Here is a 22,475-nt window from a genome sequence, read left to right as displayed (position 1 = left end):
GAGAAGACTAAATTCTGCCGACCACACCAATTGTAATTACTAGGGGGCCCCAGTGAGCCTCAAACTCCAGATCCAGTAATGTCTGCCACAGTCATGGGTTCAAATGATGGATTTTTTAATCCAACAAGAACAAAAAAATGAAACACAGCCCAAAAACCATACTACAATAAAGCTTTTCCTCTCCTTCTACCTCCAGTTGAGTGTTGTCCACTGCCTCCCGACCCTGACTCTCTGAGCTAAGGCAGCAGGCTCCTTTTATACTGGACCTGGAGCAGCTTCTGGTGAGCTCACATGACTTGTTGGGAGTACTTCCAGGTTGTTTGAGAACCAGAGTAGTCTTTACCCCCTTGTGACAACCAGGGACCAGGACAGGGTTGCACTTCTGGGCACTAGTTCCCATGAACCACTGCAGTTGTCCAAGCTGGGACACCTTCAGAGGACCACTGCCACCAAATGTATGGGAGAATGGAACTGCTTCTGGCCTCAGCTTCTGCTTGTCCATCCCTGGAATCTTTCATTTTTATCCCAAAGCCATGCCATCAGCCAGCAGGGATGCCAGTCTATCCTCTGTAGGCACACACAACACATTGCATGACATTAGTGTACCTTATTTCTTCTTCTGTATTATTGCATTTTATTTTGTGTTTTATTTCACCTTGATTCTATTTGTAAATGTGCATGGTACCAAGGGATTTTAAATGGAAGTGTGGTAAATAGAATAAATTGAAAAGAATGTTGCCAAAGATGTTACAATATATTATCAACTATATAATAAAACAATAATGTCTGTCTGTCCAGTCCCTCTGACCAATCTGATTATCTAGTTTGGCTTTGGTTTTTCAATGAAAGAGGAAGTGTGAGTCTGAGACAAACAAGGTGAATTGAAGGCATAAGAAGCATGCTGAGAGAGGCACCTGAAAAGATGAAAGAATAAAACTGAACAGGAGGGAAGAAAGGGTCTCGATGACAGAGTTTGAGAAGTACGATTTATAAGAATGCGCTAGAAAATTGATTTATTTGTATGGAATGTTGTGTGGTTTTAATAAAATCAATAAAATAATAAAAAAAAGAATGCGTTAACACACCCGAATACAGAAAGACACTGAAGCATGCACAGGGCAAGAGATAGCAAATATTTTTTAATTATTCTATTAGCATCAACAGGTACTGTGGCTAATTATATATAAAATATCCCTTTCTAAACATAACTTAGAAATTACAAATGGCATCCAAAATTTATTGAAAGCTCATTTCAGGATGGCAACATGGAAATATTTAAGCTTAGTGGATAATAAAGTGGATAAGAGTATAGTCCAGTGTGAGAGATGGAAGTCTACGACATTAGAAAATTAGAACAATCTAATTGAAAACAGGCCATTCAGCTCAAAAAAGTGCCAGTCATATCCAATTAATTCTTCTAAAAAAATAAAATATAATTTTTAAAGTCCCTAAAGTCCTACTCTCTACCCCACTACTTGGTAGCTTAATGCAAGTGTCTATGGTTCTCTTTGTAAAGATAAACTTCCTAATGTTTGTGTGAAATTTACCTTTAACAAGTCTCCAATTGTGTCCCCATGAACTCGTTTTAAAATAACAGTCTCAATCTACTGTAATAATTCCCTTAATAATTTTAAACACTTCAATCATGTCTCATCTTATTCTTCTTTTGCTTAAACTGAAAAGGCTCATCTGTTTTAATTTTTCTTCATAATTCATCTCTTATAGCCCTGGAATCATCCTAGTTGCTCTTCTCTGGGCATTTTTCAGTGTTGCTATGTCCTTTTTTGTAGCCTGTAGAGTAAAACTGTACACAGTACTCCAGGCACAGGCTTCAATATTATGCTATAAAGCTTGAGAAAGAACCTCCTGTGACTTGTACTCCACATATTGTGCTGTATAACTTAACATTCTGTTAGCTTCTTAATGGCTTCTGAACACTGCCCAGAAGCTGATAGTGTATAGAGTCCATTATGACTCCTACAGCCATCTCATAAGGTATACTTTCGATTTTCCGACTTCCCATTGTGTATTCAAACCAAACATCCTATATGCAATACTTTATGTTTATTAATATTAAATTTCATTTTACCCCAAATGTGCCCAAGCCTGTATTCTTTCCATGTTCCTCTGTAATGGAAGGATTCCAAATTATCTGCCAATCCACCTACAGTATATTGATATCATCTGCAAACTTAACCAGCTTGTTACTCATATTCCTATCCATATCATTTATATATACTAAAAAATAGCAGTGTCCGTAGCACTGACCCCATGCAACACCCCTCTTAACATCTGTCAGTTCTGGCAGGTTTCTTTGACACCACAACTCTCTGCTCCATATGTCTGAGTCAATTTTGCACCCATCTACAAACATCACCCTGAAAAAAAAAAAGGTTTAAAAAAACCCCTTTTCAAAAGTTTTTGGGGGCCTTTTTAAGGGCCACTGACTTTTTCCCCTTTAGAACGGCCCAAAAACTTAAATTTGGGAAAAAGTTCGGGCCCTTTTTTTTTCCAAAAACTCCCCTTTCCATTTTTCATTCCAATTTTTGGCAATGATTCCATGTAAAAATAGTGCCAAAAATCACATGACCAAAAACTTGAATGAGGTTTATTGGGCAGTTGTAATCTCTCAGGTGTTATTAGAAAATAATGTACAAAGTAAAACCAATGGTAAAGTGGATGATCTTCCTTCACAAAAATATTTTTAATTTTATGTGAATAATTTAATCAATTTAAAGTTAAAAAATCGTAATTTGCCCAACTACAAAGCTTCAGAAAAAATGGTCAGAGATAAGAATTCCAGCTTGGGCATTTCTTCCATCTTTCTCAGGTGTTTATACAGAGCTGACCATTCCTTTTTCTGACCAATCAAATTGTGCCCAGATTTTTACAGTGTATTCATATGACTGGGGAGTGACACACAGGGAAGTGTCACTCACTTCATGGAATAGTGAATATGCAAATTTGTTTGTAGTGTATCCAAGTTCATCCACACATAATAAAAATAAGCAAAGAGAAATTGCCTAATTGATAACTCAATGTTTGCACACAGTTTTCTTAGGAAACAAATTTTAATAACTCTGTTCTAAAATCTAGGCTGTACATTACAATACCTAATTTATTTTTTTTTTTATTGCAGGACCTGATTCACCTGAATCCAGACAGCTGGACTGCAGGCTTAGAGCAGACAATGCTTATTATTCTAGTTGTGGGGCGCTGGCTAATGCCAAAAGGAGATATGTCCAGAGACCAGCTCTCCCAACTACTATTGGTCTATGTTGGACTTGGTGCTGACATTCTGGACATCTTTGACACCTTCAAAGAGCCTGCAGTTGAGACAAACTACAACATTGTAATCATCGGGCTTACCTTATTCACCTGGGCCATCATTCAGTTTACTTTGGTCCTGACACAAACAACACCTTTTCATACAGATATTAAGACAAAGTCTGATGAAAGTGTAGTAGCTCATACACGTAAAGTAGCAGGGAGCTGCTGTTTATCATGCTGTTCCAGTGAAATCTGGAGCTTGTTGGTGACTGTAGGGATGCAAGATGGGCCCTTTCTCATCTATAGACTATACCTGATGATCCATGAAAATGTCCTTAATCAGCTGATGATCTTCTTTACATGTAAGAATATTCTCACTGTAATGATTGAGATTTACAGGATTGTTGCGATTCACAGTGAAGCAAATAAGAAAGAACCTGACACACTTACAACCAGTGTGACACCAGAAACAGGTGAGCATGCAAAATACTCTAAGGAAACAGAATAGAAAGGAAGCCTTTATGGAAACCAATATCATCTAATTTAATTACCTCATCATAAACTTACTAAACAATAATCTGAAAATTACACTGCTGACCAGGGGCCTTGGAAGTAAATCACCCCATCTTGACCTTATGCAAAAATATTTACACAAAAATTAATACATTTTTTACTTAATCTAATTATAGGTTTCTGACAAATATATAATGTAAAAATGATAGAAATGCAATCAAGTGGACTTTACTGGAATAAATGTTTATTTTAAAGCTGTTTTATACAATCATCTCTTCAGTGGATTTTATGGTAACTTTGAATGAGAAATCTTAATGATGACTAATTTCAGTGTTTTATTACAGCACTTAACAACATAATTTAAAAATCTTACCATATATGATTTCCTAAAAGTCATTCTATTTGAATTTCCAACTGACACTATACAATTCAAAAGCACCATTTTACTTGACAGTCCAGAAATGAGGAACACCTAGGCTTTTTTATCCTACAACCTACTGTAAGTGATACAAAAGAGTGGAAAGGTCATCAATGTCTGTAGCACTATAAAATTTAGAATATTTTGACATTATAAGCATATAGCAAAAAATGAACAAAACATAAGAAAGCTGGTTTAAATCGATCATATTTTGGACCTTTGAGTGGAACTTTACACCTTACATGTAAGATAGATAGATAGATAGATAGATAACCAGTAGGGGGCACCACTGAGCCCCAAACCCAAGACCCAATAATGTCCAACAAAGTCATAGGTTCAAATAATGGAATTTTTAATACAACAAGCACAAAAAATGAAACACAGCCCCAAAACAATTGAAACAATAAAGTTTTTCCTTTCCTTTGTGTATGCTGAAGTCAAAACAGCGAATTTCTTTTATTCTTGGTGAGAGGAGGTTACAGGACCTGTCACGTTCTAGTGTGCTGCAGACTGTCAGCCTGTCACAGACTAGCCTGCTAGCAGGAAGCAGAGACTTCTTTTAATACTCAAGTTCGTTGACAAGAAAGAAAAAGAGGAAACGTAGCAGTCTTGAGGTCATTACATGGATTGCTAGAGCCCCTGTTCACATTCTAAATTTGTACGTGTTTTTTACAGATAAAGAGTTGTCAGCATTTTCACAGTTTTAGAAAATACACTTCTGCTAGCTATGTACATAAGTCCAGTTACAGCAAGTTTTTTCCTAATGGTTATAGGGTGTATGCAACTCAGCGGTTTTAGACAATGCTCATTTCCTTATACTTTTTTACACGCATATTGCTTATAAAATATCAATGGTTACATTTGTTCAGTTAGCTTAGCACATTCTTATTTAATACATAAGTGTCATGTTTCTTATAGTTCTATTAGCACCATACTTTATTATTTGGAAAGACTGAAGCACCTTAATTCTAAATATTTCTTCCTCACCTTCTGCCTCCACTTGAGTGTTTCCCACTGCCTTCTAACTTCAGCATGGGAAAGGCGCTATATAAATAAAATGTAGTATTATTATTATTAACTGTGACTTTCCAAGGTGAGACAGCAAGCTAATTTTATACTGGACCTGGAATAGCTCCTGGTAACCAGGCATGACTTGTGGGGAGTACTTCTAGGTTGTTTGAGAACCAAGGTAGTCGTCCCCCAACAGTACCCTCTTGCATCACCCTGAGAGCCCAACAAGGTTGCACTCCAGTTTCTATGAATCCCTGTGGGTGTTGAAGATGAGACACTGCCACCTAATGTATGGGGGATGGAACTGCTCCTGTCTTACAACTTCTTCTTGTCCATCCCCTGGACCCTTCCATTTTATCCCAAAATCATGCCCATCTGTCCTCTGCAGCACTCACATAACACCCCCCTCAGCTGAGCCATACAGGGGTCAGTGGCTGATCCAGCGAGGGGGTAAGTCCAAACAGCATGGTCGGTGTGCAGATTTACCTATATGTCGATCCCTGTCAGGAGACAAAGAACAGAAGTTAGCAAGTGTGACCAGCTTGCAAAGACATCTTCAGTGTATGTGGTTGTGGCACTTTTTGTTCTGTTCCTAGACCCTGTGTTCTGGCAGGCTGCCTCAATGGACATTGCTCTGCCCTTGGCACTCAAAATAATGCCCTCATATATTTCAGTGGGACTTTTTTATTTTAAAGCAGAGGTGGAAACTTGGATCATCACCCTCCATCAGTCTTTTTAAGATCTTCCTTTAGACGTTTGCCCTTTCTCTGGCTGCCTCTGCACCAACATCATTACGACAGGTAGCGTACTTAACCATGTGGGCTTGATGGGGCATCAGGAGTAGATGCCTTTTTCTTGTCTGTATCTTTAGATACACTCACCCTTTTCTTTTGTGGTCTGAAGATGGTTTGGGACCTTTAATCACCAGTGGTGATCACCAGACCACTGGACATCTATAGGTTTCCCTTCTGCTAGGCATTTTAACTGATTTATGGCTCATTTTTCAGCTTGTAAACTGTTGCCATGTGTTTCGGATTTTTTTTAAAGGCAGGGGTCTGAGAAGACTAAATTCTGCCGACCACACCAATTGTAATTACTAGGGGGCCCCAGTGAGCCTCAAACTCCAGATCCAGTAATGTCTGCCACAGTCATGGGTTCCAATGATGGATTTTTTAATCCAACAAGAACAAAAATGAAACACAGCCCAAAAACCATACTACAATAAAGCTTTTCCTCTCCTTCTACCTCCAGTTGAGTGTTGTCCACTGCCTCCCGACCCTGACTCTCTGAGCTAAGGCAGCAGGCTCCTTTTATACTGGACCTGGAGCAGCTTCTGGTGAGCTCACATGACTTGTTGGGAGTACTTCCAGGTTGTTTGAGAACCAGAGTAGTCTTTACCCCCTTGTGACAACCAGGGACCAGGACAGGGTTGCACTTCTGGGCACTAGTTCCCATGAACCACTGCAGTTGTCCAAGCTGGGACACCTTCAGAGGACCACTGCCACCAAATGTATGGGAGAATGGAACTGCTTCTGGCCTCAGCTTCTGCTTGTCCATCCCTGGAATCTTTCATTTTTATCCCAAAGCCATGCCATCAGCCAGCAGGGATGCCAGTCTATCCTCTGTGGCACACACAACACATTGCATGACATTAGTGTACCTTATTTCTTCTTCTGTATTATTGCATTTTATTTTGTGTTTTATTTCACCTTGATTCTATTTGTAAATGTGCATGGTACCAAGGGATTTTAAATGGAAGTGTGGTAAATAGAATAAATTGAAAAGAATGTTGCCAAAGATGTTACAATATATTATCAACTATATAATAAAACAATAATGTCTGTCTGTCCAGTCCCTCTGACCAATCTGATTATCTAGTTTGGCTTTGGTTTTTCAATGAAAGAGGAAGTGTGAGTCTGAGACAAACAAGGTGAATTGAAGGCATAAGAAGCATGCTGAGAGAGGCACCTGAAAAGATGAAAGAATAAAACTGAACAGGAGGGAAGAAAAGGGTCTCGATGACAGAGTTTGAGAAGTACGATTTATAAGAATGCGCTAGAAAATTGATTTATTTGTATGGAATGTTGTGTGGTTTTAATAAAATCAATAAAATAATAAAAAAAAGAATCGTTAACACACCCGAATACAGAAAGACACTGAAGCATGCACAGGGCAAGAGATAGCAAATATTTTTTAATTATTCTATTAGCATCAACAGGTACTGTGGCTAATTATATATAAAATATCCCTTTCTAAACATAACTTAGAAATTACAAATGGCATCCAAAATTTATTGAAAGCTCATTTCAGGATGGCAACATGGAAATATTTAAGCTTAGTGGATAATAAAGTGGATAAGAGTATAGTCCAGTGTGAGAGATGGAAGTCTACGACATTAGAAAATTAGAACAATCTAATTGAAAACAGGCCATTCAGCTCAAAAAAGTGCCAGTCATATCCAATTAATTCTTCTAAAAAAATAAAATATAATTTTTAAAGTCCCTAAAGTCCTACTCTCTACCCCACTACTTGGTAGCTTAATGCAAGTGTCTATGGTTCTCTTTGTAAAGATAAACTTCCTAATGTTTGTGTGAAATTTACCTTTAACAAGTCTCCAATTGTGTCCCCATGAACTCGTTTTAAAATAACAGTCTCAATCTACTGTAATAATTCCCTTAATAATTTTAAACACTTCAATCATGTCTCATCTTATTCTTCTTTTGCTTAAACTGAAAAGGCTCATCTGTTTTAATTTTTCTTCATAATTCATCTCTTATAGCCCTGGAATCATCCTAGTTGCTCTTCTCTGGGCATTTTTCAGTGTTGCTATGTCCTTTTTTGTAGCCTGTAGAGTAAAACTGTACACAGTACTCCAGACGAGGCTTCAATATTGCGTTATAAAGCTTGAGAAGAACCTCCTGTGACTTGTACTCCACATATTGTGCTGTATAACTTAACATTCTGTTAGCCTTCTTAATGGCTTCTGAACACTGCCCAGAAGCTGATAGTGTATAGAGTCCATTATGACTCCTACAGCCATCTCATAAGGTATACTTTCGATTTTCCGACTTCCCATTGTGTATTCAAACCAAACATCCTATATGCAATACTTTATGTTTATTAATATTAAATTTCATTTGCCCCAAATGTGCCCAAGCCTGTATTCTTTCCATGTTCCTCTGTAATGGAAGGATTCCAAATTATCTGCCAATCCACCTACAGTATATTGATATCATCTGCAAACTTAACCAGCTTGTTACTCATATTCCTATCCATATCATTTATATATACTAAAAAATAGCAGTGTCCGTAGCACTGACCCCATGCAACACCCCTCTTAACATCTGTCAGTTCTGGCAGGTTTCTTTGACACCACAACTCTCTGCTCCATATGTCTGAGTCAATTTTGCACCCATCTACAAACATCACCCTGAACTGCTTTCTGAAAGTTAAGATAAATAATATCACATGCTCCACTTGCATCATACTCTTTTGTGGGTTTCTTATAGAATTTCTGAACCCATGCTGAATGTTCTGTAAAACTCCTGTTCTTACCATGTGTTGCTCAATGTTATCCTTAATAATTCCATTCATTAATTTTCCTGTTATGCACGTTAAGTTTATTGGCTTACAGTTGCTTGGATCTGCCTGATCACTATTTTTATATAATGTTTAACATTTTGTAGTCCTTCAGAATTTCCCCAGTGTTCAATGACTTCCTTAAAATATTTGTCAAGGGTTTATATATGTATTCGCTAACTTCCTTAAGAACTTGAGGGTAATATTACCTGGTCCTGGAGAGTTGTTTGATTTCGGCCTACTTAATCCAAGTAGTATTTCTACCCCTCTACAATTTCAAAATCACTCAGTAACTCCTTAGTAGTCCCTTTTACCTCTGGGAGGTTATCTGCTTCCTCACATGTGAAGAACTCAGAAAAATGTGAGTTTAGAGCATCTGTTATTTCATTTTTTTGTATTTTGTAATTCCCCTTTACTATTCCTGATGCATTTCACACCATCTTGCTGCTCTTTTATTACTAAAACACTGAAAAAATCCCTTTGGGTCATATTTCGATTCATCTGCTATATTCCCCTCTGCCTTTTAGCCTCCCTAATATCCTTCTTAATGATTGCCCTCATGTTCTCATATGCCCCACAATTCACAAAGGTGTTATTAGTCTTATGCACCTTACACAGCAGGTTTTGTTTTCTTTGCAGCTTCTTTTTCATCTCTTTACTAACCCACTGTAGAGTTTTTTTACATGTCCTACTAATTCCAAATTCAGGTGCGTACCTGTTCTGCATTACATGTAAACCATTTTAAACCTGTTCCACTGCTCCTTAACTGTCTGACTTCAATATCCTCATATAAACTTGCCATTTTAATATTACAAAAAAGATCTGCATTGAAATTACAGATTACACATATGTATCTCATTTGCTCCAACATGGACAATGACAACTGAATCCACCTCTGCTCTGGCCAAGAGCCTATCCACGCTTCCAGGGAGGTTCCCACCTGTGCACCCGAAAGGCAACACATCATTCAAGACACTCTGTCTCTGGAGCAAAGCTGTGCTTCAATCCCCATAAAGATTGAGACCGCAACTCTCACTACCTCTCTCTTTCTGGGAACTGTTTTTGAGGTGGCCTTTTGGGGCTCCTCATGTCTGCCTACCACCTCAGAATCGTCATAGATAATGTCCAGCTCTGCAAGGACCTGGAAATGGTTTGGCACTGCCAAATCTAGGGTTGATGCCCCCCGATAGTGTGCACCCTTTACCTTGCGCTTTGTGACTATGACCCACCCATCTCTACCTGTCTGGTCTGGAGTCGCCTCCTTCGCTACCTTAGGGGTCCACACTATCTCTCTAAAGGACACCTGGGCCAGGACTGCCAATTCTCTATTACACCGCAAGCCAGGCAATTCCTCCTCCAGTTCAAGAACTGGAGCCCTAGGTGCTGGATGAGATGGCATCTACTGCACATGTAGCCCTTATAGAAAATTGGCTCCTTAAGGCTATCCTCTAAAAAGTCCAGCATCCAACAGGACTTGCATTGCACTAGCCTCATTTTTAAAATTTGAATTTGGGTTACTAAAACTACAAAGCTCCTGTAATATCCCCCCCTTCGACTACCTGCTGTTTTTCCTTCTATTATGGTTTACTGCACCACTTGGAGTATTTATATCACTGTATGTGAGTGGGGAATCCCATCTCCACAGCAGCTGACTGGAAAGAGAATTATTGGTATACACCATCAAGCACAAGCTGCCTCAGGCATGTTGTCTATTGAACTGCTTTCACATAGAAAACGCTTCAAAGCCTTTCTTGTACGGACCTCGTGGTTCAGAAAGAGTTTCATCCCAAGAACTATAAACGCACTCAATCAAGTGCTCCTTGCAGAACTGTTTGTACTTATAAATAGAATTACCTCACTGTAAACTTGCACTACAGTTATAATATTGCACAGCCTGAGCCACTTTATAAAGCGCGTATTTACAAATGGTGACGATATCATTTTTAAGATGAAATGCAGCAAAATATGTTTATTATATTATACAGAAAAAACTTTAACTTCATTTAAATGATCTATATTGTTAATAATTAAACATGTGAGGACACAGTGCTGCAGCACTAGCTAGGAGCTTGCACTCCATTCATGGATTGTTCCTGCCTCGTGCTGTATTCTTACTGGGACTGGCGCGACACTGGAAAGATAGATGGATAGAATAATTAAACACGTACTACGAACATATTTCAATGTTCCTTAAAAGTTGTGAAGAATCTGCGTTCTGAGCTTACAGATGGCTTACGTCTATTACAGAGCTGAATGTGTGGCGATCGGATATTTGGAGAAAGAAAAGTAAGGACAGGAATTGGAGGTTAGTACATTTGAAAGAGACAGTACTGCTGCAATAAATCATTTCATCAAAGGTCACGCACGGCGCAGTAAGCATCTTGCGTGAGACATGATCAATTACTGTGCAACTGTGTTACCATGTTTAATAACATGCTTTAACTCCTATTATCATGAAAATGATATCAAGTATACATCTCAGTATTTTAATTATTCAGAGAGCTGTAATATCATGAATGTAATGGATCCTGTGTCCTGTCAGAGGAAGAGAAAGCCAGTTTAAGAAGTACGTAGTGATTCAAACACATAGAGCACATAGAAAATCAAATACAAAACAAAGCATTTAACATGCTACTTTAGTTACGAAGGGATTTGAGAAACTAATAAATTAAACAATTTTAACATAAAGTTTATGATGTTCTACTTGAATGACAAATAAACTACATGATTAAAGTGGAAATTTCAAGATTAAAATTGACATTTCATTCTTTTTTCCCCACTGTGTGCCTATTTTTTTTTTTTGGCTGTACCCTAATATGCTTTCATATGACACTCAGACAGTAGGCTATGACTCACCGTTTCACAGCGAATTTGATATCTGACAACTTCTTTTTATTTCAGGCACTGTGTGACTTTGTGAACTTGAGCTTTTGAGTTTCTCCGACATTATGTCAGTAGTATAGGAGCGGCACTATTATACATCATCAGATTTTGACAGGTGTATGTCCCGCCCCCTTGGCATTTCCGGTACCCACCTGCTGCCACCTGGTTAATGGGCATTTCCCCCCGCGCTCTGATCTCTGCCTGTTGTCGGGTGCTCTGTTTGACCGGCATCGGACCTTTTGTCAGTCGTGCGCAAGGAAAATGGTCGGCCGATCTTAGCCTTGATGCTAAAACTGGGGGCTGATCATCTTTGTGATCCGAGACGGACCTTTGGGAGCCTGTAAGGTGTCATAAAAGGTAAGTCATCAATGGGGCAGACAGACATCCTGCTCCTATCTCTATGCAGCGCCCGGGGTGTGTACAGAGAGTACAGAGAGCGTGATTGACAGACACCGGCGAGAGGATGTACATGAAAATTTAGAGAGAATCTATGACACACCCAAGGAACCTGGCAGTACAGCCCAAAACACCCAGGGGCATCCCATTACCTTACAACCTTGTAAAACCATGCCCTTTATAAAGCAAGGCATATGCCCAAGTGTTTAAAACAATAACTTTCAGAGTGGATGTACAAGGAAAGGTTTAAGAGAGAATCTAGGACACATCCAGGGAAAGAAAACCTGGCAGTGCATCCCAAACACACCCATGGGTATAGCGTTACTTTGCCCACCATGTAAAAAACCATGCCCTTTATAAAGCAAGGCATATGCCCAAGTGTTTAAAACAATAACTTTCAGAGTGGATGTACAAGAAAAAAGGTTTTAGAGAGAATCTATTACACACCCAAGGAACCAGCCCAAAACACCCCTTGAGCATCCCGTTACCTTGCCCACCTTGTAAAACCATGCCCTTTATAAAGCAAGGCATATTTCAGATACCAAAAGTGATTTAAAACAACAAGTTTTATTCAATGATTCAAAAAAGATGCCAAAGTGTCTTAAAAACAACAAATTTTATTGAAGCAAAATTCCAAACATAGCAAAATAAGATCTGGTCTTCACTTTGAGTTACAAATTGTTTGCTATACATTAAAATTGTTTAAACTATGAATAAAAGCAGGAGAAACAGCCGTAAAATAATCACACAAGCTTAATTGTATACATTTGCAATTCACTTGAAAAGAAAAAAACACAAGAAAATGTATACATATAGGGTGCATAAATGAAAATTCAAAACCAGGTCCAAACATCAGTGAGTCGGTAATACACCTAAAATAAAAATGTTTAAGCCAGCAAATACTTTATATATTTATATTTCACTAAATTATGCAAACCTATTTTCTGTTTGGAACAGAGCCGACCACATAAAGCTGGTCTTCACAGGCTGAATCAGTTTTGCATATCCATCAATGGGTATCTCTCCTGCTCAAATTCAGCTATAATATCATCCACATCAATCTTGATAGCTTTACGAAAACAAGGAGATTGTACATTTTAACAAAGCACGCACACAGGACACAAGTCTATCTCTTCTAGCCCTTTTGAGCATAAATAAGCTATGTCTATATGCAATAATTGGTTATATTACAAAATGTGTCCATCTGGTATGTATTGTTTCTCTTGACATTCCATACATTTTTCCACTAAATGTTCAACAGAGCTAAACACATAAGCCCAAATGACTGAGCACCAATATGGTCATAATGAATCTTTATTAGATATAATAAAAGGAGAAAACCTTCTATAGGTTGCATTACGTGTCACGCTGGGCAGGGACCTGGTTTTCCTTGTTCTAGCTGCCGAGTCTTGTTCCTCTGACAACAGAAACAAAACACAAACAGTTAGCCGACAGAAAATATAACTCAAACAGATCTTGTTTAGCATGGATAATGCAATTTGCTTAGGTTTCTGTAAATTAATGTTGGTTTTAAAAAAATAACAGTAATGGTGATTAGAGACAAGTTCAAAAGCTGCTGTCCGAATCTTGGACTTTGTTGCATGGTCTTTTGTATAAGCCGAAAGTGTTTACTTCAGCAACAAACTGCTTCAGACAGTTTAGTATGAATTTTACTCTGTTTCACAATTCTTAATCCACACAAGGCTTTAACCAAATAAAACACCGTGTGTATTAATCTTTAAATACTGATCTGTCGACAGATGCTGGAAACACAAGGGTGTATTTCCTCAGGATCACATTCTAGTAAAAGACAAGTGTGCCCATCCTGAGATTCGAACCCAAACGGCATGCTAAACAAGACCCAGTTAATACATCTTACACAGGTGCAGAACCACGTAAGCTACAACAGACTTTACATAATGCTTCATTAAAATCAATCCGGCTCTGTGACTGCGATGGCTGACAAGTGTTTGAGAAAATACACAGGTCTTGAGACTTCCGCCTTGAAGTTGAACAATCTTTCACACTGTGCTTAAATACGTCACCGGCCATCGTCACTCTATGGGGAAAAAAAGAAAAGAAATGTCAAGCAAAAAAACGTGTTGGAATGGATGAGTGAACAATACACTTACAGTATGCACAAACAAGCACAGCTGAGGTTCAAGAGAAACAGAACAATTGTTTCAACGATCAATTACCAGTAGCAAGTAGATTTAGCAGAGATGTCTTATTACTCAAAATTCAATGATGGATATAAAATGTATCCTCACTTGTATCAATGTGCTCTCAAAATATGCTTGGGCTGTGTAAATAAAAGGCCAAGACAGTTTCTCTGGGTTTTAGTTTGATCTTTAGACAGGGTCGAGTTCCTAAAAAGCTACACACAGGCCAAGGCAAAAAAATTTATAACACATTGGTACAAAACTTCTAAGACAGAACAATATTGTACATTTGTCACGAACAGCGATGTAAAGGCCAGCATAGTAAAATGGTTCAAAAGCACCTTAAAATCCAAAATGTGGAAATATTTTACATATGCCAATACTTTTCGGTATATAGATGTCCGTCAGACGTTCTGCAGAGTTATAACCACAGTTTACACACCACGATTAAAACAAGACCTGTAGATGTGACTCCTGAAAATGCTCCGAGTGTTTGGAAAACAGTCTATGGTAGGGCCGGGCAAAGAAAATCTACTCTGTGCACTTTGAAAATAGGTGATCATGTCCGAGTTTCAAAATTAAAAAGTGTATTCGAAAAGGCTATGAGCAGTGGTTTACAGATGAGATATTTATTATCGTTGACTCTTTTAAAATGAATCAAACCTGTCTATAAACTAAGGTTACCCAGGTGATGAAATTAAAGAGATTTTATGCAGAAGAGTTACAAAAAATAAAGCCCCGATGCTAACAAGGTGTACCGCATCCAGAAAATTCTAACCACTCACGGGCATGGTAGAAACAAGCATGTGTTGGTAAAATGGCTTGGTTGGGACAAGACTTCAGAAGTGAAAGACAAGGAGTTGAGAAACCAAGAAAAATGTCTAAAGTCAGAAGTGGATTTTATATAACACTGCTGAGTAATTCATCGGCCAGAACTTTTCCCAACACAACAGCATCATTAACCATTCAGGTAGCCAAGACAATAAAACTGCCCAGAGACTGGGAAGTGGCACTGGTGGAACTGACTTACCCAAAAATGTTCAATTCCATCACCCAGGAAGCACAATTTACACTAATGAATGAGGAAACAAGAGAGCATGAAGTGACAGACCCAGAGACAGGATGTACAAGAAGGTTTTAGAGAGAGATCTATTACACACCCAAGGAAACTGGCAGTGCAGCCCAAACACACCATGGGCATCCCATTACCTCAGCCACCTTCCAAACCATACCCTTTATAAAGCAAATCATAAAGTAAACACCAAGGTGTCTTGAAAACAATAACTTTATTGTATATTTCAAGGACACACAGTTTGCATCCTTTACCTCATGATCTAACCCAACCCATCTGTTATAACAGGATACATAAAGGGAGAGAAAAAAAAGATATCAAGGTGTCTTAAAACAACAAGTTTATTGAAGCAAAATTCCAAACATAGCAATTAACACGTAGTCTTTGCTTTCAGAGTTACACACTGTGTGCTATACAGTATATATATTTTTTAAATGTATGAATAAAGCAGGAGAAACAGCAGGAAAATATTCACTGATACATACAGTATATGATGTGGGCATCATAAATGTTTATGTTGGTGTAATGCACTCCTAGACAATAATGTTTTGTACTGTATGTTGCAAACTTCATTGAAAAGATTCCTTGAGCATTCTGTTCATAAATTTGTCAAAAGAGACTTTGGGTAAATTACAGTATGAAACTGCTTAGGAAAATTATACAAACAAGCTTGTGTGAATGAGATCAGTAACCCATTTGAAAAGAAACAAAAACACAATTGTATACAAGTATGAGAACACAATCGAATTGCAAACCAGGTCCAAACCTATCAGTGAACCAGTAATACCCCTAAATAAAAGTGTTTAAGTCAGCACATGTTTAATATATTTGTATTTCACCAAATTATGCAAGCCTATTTTCTCTGTTTGGAACAGAGCCGACCACTAAAAGCTGGTCCTCACAGGCTGAATCAGTTGTGCATAAGCATCAACGGGTATCTCTCCCTGCTCAAACACCGACATAACATCATCCACCTTTCTCTTGACAGATTTAAGAAAACAGGGGAGATTATACATTTTTAGCACAGCACAGACACAGGACACAAGTCTAGCCTTTCTAGCCCTTTGGAGCATAAATAAGCTAGGTCTATAAGCCCAAGAACGTTTTTAGACAGGCATAGATCCAAATTACCTGTTTAGATTTCTCTGGTTCATGTTCTACCGACTGGTTATCTTCTATAATGATGACACCGGTCTCTGCTTTAGCGGTATGTTTTGTTGTTGCAGAATCCATGTTTTGCTTCTTTCTAGTAAAAGAAAACAGATAATGGTGTGTCTCGGGGATGGACCAGGAAGCTCCAATGCCGCGACGGACCAGCGAGGGCACTCGACTGTCCAAGCGACACAGGGACTATGGTTAGCGTAGCCAGTTAAAACCTTGCAAAAGTGGTGGACTCAGCCAACCAACTTCAGCTCGGTGAAAAGAAATGTTAGCTGTAAAACAAGCGTTGGTGTCTCCTTTCTGACTTGGACAGCGGTGGACTCAGCCGACCTGCTAGGTCCCTGTCATAAGGAGATGGCTACCGGTGCTTGGTTTTACCCAAAGGAGAGACAGAAAATAAAAGGAGAGGAAAAAAAGAAAGAAAGAAAGAATAAAAATAAACAGCACAACTTACCCAATTGTTATTATTGAGGAGCCCGGGCCTTTGGGTCCAAATATCTGTACTTAAATATGCTTTTGGGCGAGGCTTTTACAACGCTGGGGCCAATCAAAACGTTTTAAGAAAAGATTTTTTAAGATAACCCGCCAACATATTTTTAACCAATCAACAAACACATGCCGCATGTTAAGCTAGCCAATGGAATTACACCATGCTGGTTCGGGCGTGTGCTGAGTGCATCCAGCGCTTCCCAAATTCAGAACCGCCAATCAGGATACACACCAGGCAGCTGGGATGTGAAGAGTCTCATATGGCTAAAAGGCAATATGGCGCGACTGAAAAAAATGTGTGAACTGGTCTGTCAATGAAAACGGTGTTACCATATGAATTTAACAGTAACAGACAAAATCTTTATAATACTGTACATGCAATGGTGGCGCACTCATAGGGCAGCCGCTCTCTAAACCAGGAGATCTGCTTTTGCGATTGGGGACGAGAGCAAAAATAAGACAGGTCTTTTTAAGTGTCTATCTATCTATCTATCTATCTATCTATCTATCTATCTATCTATATTATCATGATTAAAATATTAATGTATGTTATTCTAACATAGCCCCATAAACAATTAGTAAAAAATATATATATATATGGAATGCTCTTCTTGTCATTCTTAATAAACACAATTTAATTTATAATACGCCTAGAAGTTGGTAAGACACGCTAGGGCTAATGGTTTTGTAAATAAATAAAAATCCGGTAACGCGTTAATATTTATATATAAGTCATGAATGTGTGTACACGTTTAATTAGTCTTTTTATTCCTGGCATGATTAACTTGTACCTTTAAAAAGAAGAAAATGCATTATTTTGGTGCATAGCACCCATTTATTAAGTAACTAGGATATGTTAAGGAAAAAGAAGCAGCTTTGCTACTCTGTGTATTGGCCCGTGGCGCATGCATAGAGTTATCGCTTTCTAAATCAGCAGATCGGGGTTCGCACCTGGGCAGTAAAATGTGACATTGACTCTTAAAATGTGTATGTTATTATGACCTTGCATTACGGTGTGTCATTCTTTTATAGACACATAAATGAAAAGGTAAAATGGAATTCTCTTGTTGTTATTCTTAATACGCGCAATTTAATTTATGATAGGCCTAGAAGTTGGTAAGTCACGCTGGGGCAGACGGTCTTGTAAATAAATAAATAAATAAAAACCCGGTAACGCGTTAATATTTATGTATATATAGGTCATGATGGTGTGCACGTGTAATTTGACTTTTTATCCCTGGCATGATTAACTTGTGCCTTAAAATAAGAATAAGAAGAAAAAATGAACCAGAGCCACGGATGCCTGTGTTGTCCGGTGGCGCACCCGTAGAGCTGTCACTTTCTTAAGCTAGGGGAAATGGGTTCGCGTCCGGGCAGACAACAAAAGTAAAACATTGACTTTTCAAATGTGTATATGATTATGCATTACTGTATGTTATTCTATTATAGCCAAGTAAACTAAGTGGTCAAATGGAATTCTAGCAGGAGTTTGAAATGAATAATAGATTTTTACTCGCGAAGGCAGATAGGAAGAGCATGCCAAATTTTAGGGGCCATCACACTGAAAGTTCTGCCACCCATAGTTACTAACCTGTATTTAGCTACGGTGAGTAAATTAGCGTCACGATGATCTTTAATCCTCACCCAGGGTAATCCGAAACACGTTTCTAACGGTTCAAAATCCTTATAAATAATTTTTCTTTACAAAAAGTAACACTCGTCAGGGGGACACTGGAATCTGTTGCTGCACTTTGAGATGAGGCGAGTGTAGAGGGCCTTGTTGGAACATTCTAGATGTACCCTATTACATAAAATGAAATGATAAAATTCATTGGAATATACGTTTCATCGTCTGTCTATAAGTGATAACGGTGGAACATTCAGAGGTATTACATATAATAAATGATGCAATTTAATTGTAGCACCTGTTTTACAGTTATGTTTCACCATGTGTCCATAAACGATAACAGCTGATTACGTCATGTTAGGTGGTTATTGGTCTATTATACTCTATATAACATGGACGGAATTACACATTAAATATTTTATGCATTTTGCATTATGGAGCATTATGGCTCGCTTCTTAGATTCGGATGAAACTGATGATCACCTTTCCGATTGCCACAGAATTAAGATTTGTATATTATATATTCATGCATAATTAGTGAAAAAAAAAACTTACTTTGTCCCGGTCTGGAGATTGCTCCCGAAGGGGATATAATGCTATTTGTATGTACAAAGTCAATTTTAAAATACCGCCACAATATTTCTTACCAGGATTTTCAGCACGTGAGAAATTGCTTGAATCTCTATTGATGACTGTCTCGCCGAAAAAAGAGCACCATAAAGCAACCAGACATGTCTTAACGACATTATTAGTATGACAACATCTTGGCAGATCCCAGGTACGAAAACAAAACAAAAACTAAATAAATAAATAAACATTGGTTGTTTAACGAATCCTTTCATTATTAAAACCGATCTGGATGCTGTAAGTATTTGTTCAACCAACAAGCAGTGGGGCCTGTGTTCAGTCCAGGGCCACTGTTCATTGCTTGGAGCTCAATGCACCGCAGCGATAAGACCCTTGCTAGCCAAGGGCCTCACAAATGGGCACACGGTAGAAAAAGTTGATATCTTTTGGTTTTCTTCACTTAAGGATATAAACTCGTGAAATCGTAGTAATATATTTTTTCTCCAGCGCACACCTTTAAAAGTGCTGCAAACACAATCTTATTCGCTATTATACAATACTGACACTTACATCCGTTCACTCAGCTCGCCGATCCCCGAAGGGCCCCAATAATCACACACGCCCATCCTCTTTTTCTACCGTGTGCCCATTTGTGAGGCCCTTGGCTAGCAAGGGTCTTATCGCTGCGGTGCATTGAGCTCCAAGCAATGAACAGTGGCCCTGGACTGAGCACAGGCCCCACTGCTTGTTGGTTGAACAAATACTTACAGCATCAGATCGGTTTTAATAATGAAAGGATTCGTTAAACAACCAATGTTTATTTATTTATTTAGTTTTTGTTTTGTTTTCGTACCTGGGATCTGCCAAGATGTTGTCATACTAATAATGTCGTTAAGACATGTCTGGGTTGCTTTATGGTGCTCTTTTTTCGGCGAGACAGTCATCAATAGAGATTCAAGCAATTTCTCACGTGCTGAAAATCCTGGTAAGAAATATTGTGGCGGTATTTTAAAATTGACTTTGTACATACAAATAGCATTATATCCCCTTCGGGAGCAATCTCCAGACCGGACAAAGTAAGTTTTTTTCACTAATTATGCATGAATATATAATATACAATCTTAATTCTGTGGCAATCGGAAGGTGATCATCAGTTTCATCCGAATCTAAGAAGCGAGCCATAATGCTCCATAATGCAAAATGCATAAAATATTTAATGTGTAATTCCGTCCATGTTATATACAGTATAATAGACCAATAACCACCTAACATGACGTAATCAGCTGTTATCGTTTATGGACACATGGTGAAACATAACTGTAAAACAGATGCTACAATTAAATTGCATCATTTATTATATGTAATACCTCTGGAATGTTCCACCGTTATCACTTATAGACAGACGATGAAACGTATATTCCAATGAATTTTATCATTTCATTTTATGTAATAGGGTACATCTAGAATGTTCCAACAAGGCCCTCTACACTCGCCTCATCTCAAAGTGCAGCAACAGATTCCAGTGTCCCCCTGACGAGTGTTACTTTTTGTAAAGAAAAATTATTTATAAGGATTTTGAACCGTTAGAAACGTGTTTCGGATTACCCTGGGTGAGGATTTAAGATCATCGTGACGCTAATTTACTCACCGTAGCTAAATACAGGTTAGTAACTATGGGTGGCAGAACTTTCAGTGTGATGGCCCTAAAATTTGGCATGCTCTTCCTATCTGCCTTCGCGAGTAAAAATCTATTATTCATTTCAAACTCCTGCTAGAATTCCATTTGACCACTTAGTTTACTTGGCTATAATAGAATAACATACAGTAATGCATAATCATATACACATTTGAAAAGTCAATGTTTTACTTTTGTTGTCTGCCCGAACGCGAACCCATTTCCCCTAGCTTAAGAAAGTGACAGCTCTACGGGTGCGCCACCGGACAACACACGCATCCGTGGCTCTGGTTCATTTTTTTTCTTCTTATTCTTATTTTAAGGCACAAGTTAATCATGCCAGGGATAAAAAGTCAAATTACACGTGCACACCATCATGACCTATATATACATAAATATTAACGCGTTACCGGGTTTTATTTATTTATTTATTTACAAGACCGTCTGCCCCAGCGTGACTTACCAACTTCTAGGCCTATCATACATTAAATTGCGCGTATTAAGAATAACAACAAGAGAATTCCATTTTACCTTTTCATTTATGTGTCTATAAAAGAATGACACACCGTAATGCAAGGTCATAATAACATACACATTTTAAGAGTCAATGTCACATTTTACTGCCCAGGTGCGAACCCCGATCTGCTGATTTAGAAAGCGATAACTCTATGCATGCGCCACGGGCCAATACACAGAGTAGCAAAGCTGCTTCTTTTTCCTTAACATATCCTAGTTACTTAATAAATGGGTGCTATGCACCAAAATAATGCATTTTCTTCTTTTTAAAGGTACAAGTTAATCATGCCAGGAATAAAAAGACTAATTAAACGTGTACACACATTCATGACTTATATATAAATATTAACGCGTTACGGATTTTTATTTATTTACAAAACCATTAGCCCTAGCGTGTCTTACCAACTTCTAGGCGTATTATAAATTAAATTGTGTTTATTAAGAATGACAAGAAGAGCATTCCATATATATATATATTTTTTTACTAATTGTTTATGGGGCTATGTTAGAATAACATACATTAATATTTTAATCATGATAATATAGATAGATAGATAGATAGATAGATAGATAGATAGATAGATAGATAGATAGATACACACTTAAAAAGACCTGTCTTATTTTTGCTCTCGTCCCCAATCGCAAAAGCAGATCTCCTGGTTTAGAGAGCGGCTGCCCTATGAGTGCGCCACCATTGCATGTACAGTATTATAAAGATTTTGTCTGTTACTGTTAAATTCATATGGTAACACCGTTTTCATTGACAGACCAGTTCACACATTTTTTTCAGTCGCGCCATATTGCCTTTTAGCCATATGAGACTCTTCACATCCCAGCTGCCTGGTGTGTATCCTGATTGGCGGTTCTGAATTTGGGAAGCGCTGGATGCACTCAGCACACGCCGAACCAGCATGGTGTAATTCCATTGGCTAGCTTAACATGCGGCATGTGTTTGTTGATTGGTTAAAAATATGTTGGCGGGTTATCTTAAAAAATCTTTTCTTAAAACGTTTTGATTGGCCCCAGCGTTGTAAAAGCCTCGCCCAAAAGCATATTTAAGTACAGATATTTGGACCCAAAGGCCGGGCTCCTCAATAATAACAATTGGGTAAGTTGTGCTGTTTATTTTTTCTTTC

General features: G+C 38.2%; 1 protein-coding gene across 1 annotated transcript; it reads left to right on the top strand.

Moving 5' to 3' along the window:
• Nucleotides 1-398: 398 nt before the first annotated feature.
• On the top strand, nt 399-4,315 carry LOC120522098 (transmembrane protein 26-like). The gene is made up of 2 exons (XM_039743265.1): nt 399-569; nt 3,140-4,315. Exons 1-2 carry the CDS (start codon nt 399-401, stop codon nt 3,776-3,778), a joined length of 810 nt encoding a protein of 269 aa, XP_039599199.1. The 3' UTR covers nt 3,779-4,315.
• Nucleotides 4,316-22,475: the final 18,160 nt, after the last annotated feature.

This window comes from Polypterus senegalus, unplaced genomic scaffold (genome assembly GCF_016835505.1).
Source record: "Polypterus senegalus isolate Bchr_013 unplaced genomic scaffold, ASM1683550v1 scaffold_1101, whole genome shotgun sequence".
In the NCBI taxonomy this organism is placed as follows: Eukaryota; Metazoa; Chordata; class Cladistia; order Polypteriformes; family Polypteridae; genus Polypterus; species Polypterus senegalus.
Note: the sequence above shows the minus strand (reverse complement) of the source record. Positions and strands in the feature narration are given on the sequence as shown.